The 6,852-nt window shown below is 52.8% G+C and overlaps 1 protein-coding gene across 1 annotated transcript; it reads left to right on the top strand.

Moving 5' to 3' along the window:
* Nucleotides 1-2,095: 2,095 nt before the first annotated feature.
* On the top strand, nucleotides 2,096-6,444 carry PIM3 (pim-3 oncogene). The gene is made up of 6 exons (XM_003640342.6): nucleotides 2,096-2,378; nucleotides 2,565-2,674; nucleotides 2,773-2,823; nucleotides 3,015-3,378; nucleotides 4,462-4,638; nucleotides 4,860-6,444. Exons 1-6 carry the CDS (start codon nucleotides 2,294-2,296, stop codon nucleotides 5,042-5,044), a joined length of 972 nt encoding a protein of 323 aa, XP_003640390.1. The 5' UTR covers nucleotides 2,096-2,293; the 3' UTR covers nucleotides 5,045-6,444.
* The last annotated feature ends 408 nt before the right edge of the window (nucleotides 6,445-6,852 follow it).

Below are 6,852 nucleotides of genomic sequence, written 5' to 3'. Positions count from 1 at the left end.
TATACAAATTAAATGTCTGTCTGCCAAAAATTACGTGAACAAAGAACAAATGCCCCCTTATCTTTTTTTTTTCTTTAATTATTTTATTTTTACAGTAACTACCTTGTTTTCATTAATGTTAATGTAATACAGTTATACCGTTGTGAAAGCACAGATCAGATCAGGCGATATACCAATACCAGATATCAATCGCAGTCTTCTTTAACAATTTTATTCAAACAGATGTGTAAAGGCATGCTATATAGAGCTGAAAAGATGAAACTCAAATGCAAGAGGATTTAGAGGAAACTCCAAATTATTTTCTTGAACGCAGCAAGGCAAAGAAATCACTGATCTATGAGAGCCTGATAACACAAAGATTGATGAACAAAATTACAAAAACAATTAGAATGAAAAAGGCCTAATGTTTTACACTTGGAGACTAGTGATATATGCATGGTTTTTCGTGCATTAACATTATCTGAAAAAAACCTAAAAATTTCTTTCATGTGACTAGAGATAGCCAAAAGGCAGGATTTCTAACAACAAAAAAAAAAAGTATTTTTTTGCTTTAGCTGCTAAATTCAAACATATTTTTTTTTAAATTAATAATTAAAGAAACAACACAAACTTCTTAGTTCCTTAATCTGCCCAGTAAGCTGAATGGGTTTCCTCTGCAATGTCCACATTCTGTGTGAAAGGTACTAACTTTTACAGTCCTGCTGATCTAGCTCCAACGAACACAGTCTGGGACACAAAGGGTTGAAAATATGCCACAAAACATGACCTTTCCGTCAGCTGGTTGATCTAATAACAGACATTACCTCTCCCTAGAAACCCTCGCTTTGTTTATAGAGATGGGGGCACTGTTATCAGGGAACGCCAACTGCCAGGCTCTCCCTGTACCGGGAGTGGAAGCACTGCCAGGTCCTGAAGTGATTGTCCAAAAATACCCTCACTTTAGGGATCCCCGTGCAACACGGTACCTCCGGCCTCACTATTTCCAACACAGGCACGCCAGTTGTTCCCACTAACTGCTGCTGCTGGACCCAAACCGTGCAGCATCCCCCTGACCCATGCGAGCGTTCCTCCTGAGCTGTGCAGTCTCCCCACACGGCTGCTGGAGGCCGCGCCGGAAGCAACCGCTAAAGGCACGGCTTCGGGCACGGGGGCGAAACCCCCCAGGCACACCAAAAAGGGCCCTCAGAGGAGCCCGGAGGCACCGGAGGACACCGCGCAGCCGCCTGGAGGCCGCCGGCCCACCGCCACCATTCCTGCTGAGGCAGCGCCCCCTGCCGGGGCGGGCGGTGCGCCCGGAGCCGCTCCCTGCCAGCGCCCGGCCGGCGCCTGGGCGGGGAGGCCGGGAAGCCCTCAGAGGCCCCGCACCGGGGAGCGTGACTGAAAGCAGGGAGCGGGAAAGCGCCGAGAAGGGCAGGCAAGGCGCGAACGCTCCACACTGGCCCACCCGGCTCCGTGAAGAGCCACGCCACGCCACGCCGCTGGAGGGAGGTGGGGGAGATGGCTGCATGGCCCCGTATGCCCCCGTTCAGGCGGCACCCCGCCCCCGCGCGGCCCCACCGCGGCGCCGAGGCCGCGAGCGCCCCTTCCCGCAGCCCGGGGCGGAGCCGCTCCCGGCGCGCCGCGGCATTCCCGCCCCGCCCGCCGCATGCAGATAACGCCCCTCCTCATTGGCCGTGCCGGGAGCCCTTTGAAAAGGCGCCCCCTGATTGGCCGTCCGGAAATGTTAACGCAAATAGGGAGAATCTCCATCCCCCCCCCCGCCCGCTTTTTTTTTCTTTTTCTTTTTTTTTTTTTGGCAGCTTATGCGCGCGGAGAGCGTCAGACGCTGTAACGCTGCGCGTCGGTTACTACAAACAAGTAGTCCCCGGCCCCCGCCCTCCTCCCGCCCGCCCGCTCTGCGGGGCGGGACGAAGCGCTGCAGCCGCGGCCGCCGCACCGCGGGCGCCCCGGTGCGGAGGGGAGGGGGCCGGCTGGGCGGTGGCGGGGAGAGGTGTTTCCCCCTCCCCCGCGGAGGGATATCCTCGCCGCGCTCGGCGCGCTCTGCCCGCACCAAAATATTGGGAGTTAAGAGGCGGCTCCGCGGCGCCGCCGGCTCAGAAGCGCGCGGGCAGGCACGGCGGCGGCGCGGCTCCTGCGCCCGCCACGGCTCCACTGCGGCGTTGCCCAGGGGCGGGCAGAACGCGCGGCCCCGGCGCCGCCCGGCTCTGAGCGGCTCGGCGGAGCGAGGAAGAGGGCTCGGAGCCGCCGGGATCCCGGAGATACGAGCAGGAGTCGGGAGGACCCCCGCCGCAAGATGCTGCTCTCTAAGTTCGGCTCGCTGGCGCACATCTGCAGCCCCGCCAGCATGGACCACCTGCCCGTCAAGATCCTGCCGCCAGGTACGGAGCGCTGGGACCTGCGCTGCGCTTTTATATAACCGGAGAAGACGGCTTTTGGGGGAAAAAAAAAGCCAAGCGCCCTGTGCCGCACGGACGTAGCGCCCTTCTGGGATTTTTTTTTTTCCCATGGTTCTTTTTATCGTTATTTCTGTTGGAGCCGCCACTAACGCTGTGTTTCTCCCCCAGTGAAAGTGGAGAAAGAGCCTTTCGACAAAGTGTACCAGGTGGGCTCGGTGCTGGGCAGCGGCGGCTTCGGCACGGTGTACGCGGGCAGCAGGACGGCCGACGGGCTGCCGGTGAGCGCGGGGTGCGGGCTGCGGGGCGGTGCGGGGCTGCGGGGCTGCGGCCGTGCCCGTGCCCGCTGACGGCGCCTCTCTTTTCCCGCACCGCGCAGGTCGCCGTGAAGCATGTGGTGAAGGAGCGGGTGACCGAGTGGGGCACGATCGTAAGTCCGCGGGGGCCTTTGTGTGTGTATACGTGTTGGTGGGGCGGGGGGATGGGGGGGGTGGTGGGTCTCGGGGATGGGGGGACACGGGCTGGGGGGGGGGTTGGGGGATGCCGGGTGTCGCCGCCGCAGCGCCGCGCCCGCCCCTCGGACTGCGGCATGGCGCTGACCGCGGCTCCGCGCGCACGCAGGGCGGTGTCATGGTGCCCCTGGAGATCGTCCTGCTGAAGAAGGTGGGCTCCGGCTTCCGCGGCGTCATCAAGCTGCTGGACTGGTACGAGCGGCCCGACGGCTTCCTCATCGTCATGGAGCGGCCCGAGCTGGTGAAAGACCTCTTCGACTTCATCACGGAGAAGGGCGCGCTGGACGAGGACACGGCGCGCGGGTTCTTCCGGCAGGTGCTGGAGGCCGTGCGGCACTGCTACGGCTGCGGCGTGGTGCACCGCGACATCAAGGACGAGAACCTGCTGGTGGACCTGCGCACGGGCGAGCTGAAGCTCATCGACTTCGGCTCGGGGGCCCTCCTCAAGGACACGGTCTACACCGATTTCGACGGTACGTGCGTGCTCCACCCCGCCCGCTGCGCTCCCTCCTATCGGGGCCATCGGTAACGGAAACCTTTGGACCCGACGCGGCTCAGGGTGTTCGGTTGCGTAGGAAAGGAGCGATTCCGGGCGGTGACGCAGCAGTTTCTATTTCCCTGCCTTGGAAAAAAAAAAAAAAAAAAACGCGTTTTTTTTCCTAGAGGGCGATCTGTTTACAAGGAGCCTTCGCAGTGTCGGATGTTCCCGGGGTGGATGCGCTATGCGCTGTTTTTCTGTGCGGAGCTGCTTCTAGCTTCTCCCCCCCCTTTTCCCCTTCGTGGTGTCCTGGAAATCCCGCATTGCGGAGCGGGGGATTGCTGCGCATCCCCTAAACGCACAGCTCCGGGCTCCGCGCCCCAAAGCAGGGCGCGTTCCCCTGACCGATGCCAGCGGGGGCTGCGCTCCCCCCCCCCCCCCCCGGCTTTCCCCCCCAATCCATCCTCGGCCACCGCACTCCGCATCTGTTTGTTGTGAAACCCGACCCCGCGCCACGTGACCCCGCATCACCGCAGCGCTGTTGTTTGGTATCCACGGAGCGCTCCGGGGGCGGCGGCTGCCGCAGCGCTGCACGGGGCCTTTAAAAAAAAAAAAAAATTTTTTTTTTTTTTAAAGAGGGTGAGCGGCCTTGTTTTGTTTACTGCCCGCTGGAATTGGATAAAGCGGCTTAGCCCCGTGTAATAAGGCGGACCTGAGCTTCACCTCCTTGCTGCCTGCCCGCCTCCTCCCCGCCAGCCCCCTTTGTCCTTTTGTGTCTATTTTTGGTGTGATGCTGCAGACGCCACGTGGTCAGTGAAAGGGAGCTGCCTTCGTCAACAGCCAGCTGACGGCGGCTCCTTCCCTGCAACCAGCAGTGCTGCCAGGCCGCGGTGTCACCCGGCACTGACCTGGAGTTACACCACTGCTGGGCTGGGGCCAGACAAAATCACTGCTTTTGACTTTTCTTTTTTAAATACTCCCATAATGCTGCATTTACAAACCTAATTTAGCTCTGCGAGATGCCCTTGAGTAAGGGGAAAGCACTCTAATCCTCGAATATTTCTGGTTGTTCTTTTAGGAACGAGAGTATACAGTCCTCCAGAGTGGATCAGATACCATAGATACCATGGGAGGTCAGCGACAGTATGGTCTCTGGGAGTCCTCCTTTATGACATGGTTTGTGGGGACATCCCTTTCGAGCAGGATGAGGAGATCTTGCGGGGACGATTGTATTTCAGGAGAAGAATTTCACCTGGTGAGTTGTGTAAGGAGTGAGTTGGGAGGGTTGCCTTGCTTGTGTGGTTTGTTGTCGTTTGGGGGGGGGGGGGGGGGGGGGGGGGGGAAGAGGGCCAAAGGAGGGGGTGTGGGTTTCCTTATTTTCTTAATTTTTAAATAATATTTGTACACCTGAGTTTTGTTTTCTTTTGCTTTTAAGATTACTTCTTTTCTAGTCTAACATTACTTTTTTTTTTTCAGAATGTCAACAGCTGATCAAATGGTGCCTTTCACTGAGGCCTTCAGACAGACCAACACTTGAGCAAATTTTTGACCATCAATGGATGCACAAATCAGAAGTAGTGAAGTCTGAGGACTGTGACATAAGGCTACGGACCCTTGATACTGATGTATCGAGCACAAGTTCAAGTAATGAGAGTCTGTGAATGGCTAAGGACCTCGCACTGGGAGGGGAGCTACAAGCAGAAAGACCACAGTGCTGCTGCCAATACGTAGGAGGGGCTAGAAAAATGCATTCATTATTCTGTAGTTGAATCTTTGTCTGAGGGACTTGATTTTATTTTCCCCTTTTGCTGGTTTCTGCTTTGGAATGAGAGATTTCCTTTGGAAACGCTGATGTTTAGGAGTTGCAGGCCAGTACTTAGTCAAAGACTGACCTTATTAAGAAAGCAGTGACCTCTTGAATACATGGTAAACTTTTTTGCTCTCATAGAGCCTGGACTAGATTTTATTTGCTTTTGAGTGCCTTTTTGAAAGCTGCTTCAGTGGGACTTTCTTTTTTGAGCTGTGTATGTCCAAAGAAGATCCAGTTCATCATAGGAATTTGCTGCCTTCAGACTCAGTGCTGGGGGAAGCAGCTCCTATAATGCATTGGAGAACATGTTCGGTGATTGAATGAAGTAGTCCCATCCACTGGTGATGGAATACTTGAACACAGACATTTCACTCCTGCCCCCCGCCCCTTTCCAAATCCAACCCACCTCTGCTGCTCAAAATATTTCCTATAGCCTGCACAGAAATACAAACAGGTATATCAGCTTTTTTTATTGGAAACATTTATTCATGTTTCCTTTTATCATCTCTACCACTGGGCATGAGAAGCCCCTTTCTCAACTCTCCCCGGCCTTTTGTCACCCTGCGAGTCTTAAGAGTATGTATGGGCATGTTGAATGCACAATCAATGCAATATTCAAGGACTTTACTTTTTTTTCCATACCTGTATAATGTGTTTATGTAAACTCGGTTTTCCCATGTACTATACAGTTATTTATTGTTTGAAGTTTAGAAGACCTCCCACAGGTTTCAGCTGTGGCTATTTATTTGGTTAATTTATTTGGTTAGTTATTCAACACTGTGCTTTCCCTTCCTCCTCCCCATGGGAAGTCTAGTGATTTGCCCATGGCACTTTTTTTCTGCATTCCTGTCAACTTTTGTTTAAAAAAAAAAAAGACAAAAAATATTTCTGACCTTATCAGCTTTTGTTGGAAGATGGAAAATTGTTGTACAAAGTCTAATTTAAGGGAAATAGAATGACTTTTTAAAGTTAGTCAGTATGCCTTTTGTCTGGTATTGTACCAGAAATGTAAAGTAATGCTGTTTGGAAGGGTTTTAAATTATTGACATTGTACAGTCTCCGTGCATTGGCTCTGGAAGGTAGAGTGGCAGAGTCATAAACCTTAATTTATTTTAATAGCTGTGTTTCTGTGATCTGGTTGCATTTATGCAGCTTGGATTTGGATTTTTTTCTTCTGTTCAACAGTGTGAAATGTATGGAGATCATATTTTTTATACAGGTATTTCAATTAAACTTTTTTTGTATATAACAGTTCTGTTTGTGTGTGTGTGTAGTCCGTTTTATCTTCACCATTGCTCTTGAATCCAGCTGGGGAGCTAGAGTGCTGTTAAGAACTTCTCTTGTAAATGCCAACAACATCCAACCAATCCAAGTTATTAGGCCTATGCTATCCACTAATGTCCATTGTGGAAGGATTAAGCAATCGTGCATCTTGGCTGTATCTACTTCTTGATTACCTGATTTGATGTTGAACTGCGATAGGTGTATGATGTGGCAGTACTAATGACCTACATGAAGGGGGAGGGCCTGTGATAATGTATTTTTTCAACTCTGTAAACACTGAATAACTGAAATACCACTGTACTCATTGTCCTTAAACACAACAAAGAAGTGTTTCTGTACTTGCTCATGGTGACTGTTTTCATAGTTGACATGTTT

This window comes from Gallus gallus, chromosome 1 (assembly GCF_016699485.2).
Source record: "Gallus gallus isolate bGalGal1 chromosome 1, bGalGal1.mat.broiler.GRCg7b, whole genome shotgun sequence".
Taxonomy (NCBI): Eukaryota; Metazoa; Chordata; class Aves; order Galliformes; family Phasianidae; genus Gallus; species Gallus gallus.
The sequence above is the reverse complement of the archived record's forward strand: the minus strand, read 5'-3'. Positions and strand labels throughout refer to the sequence as shown.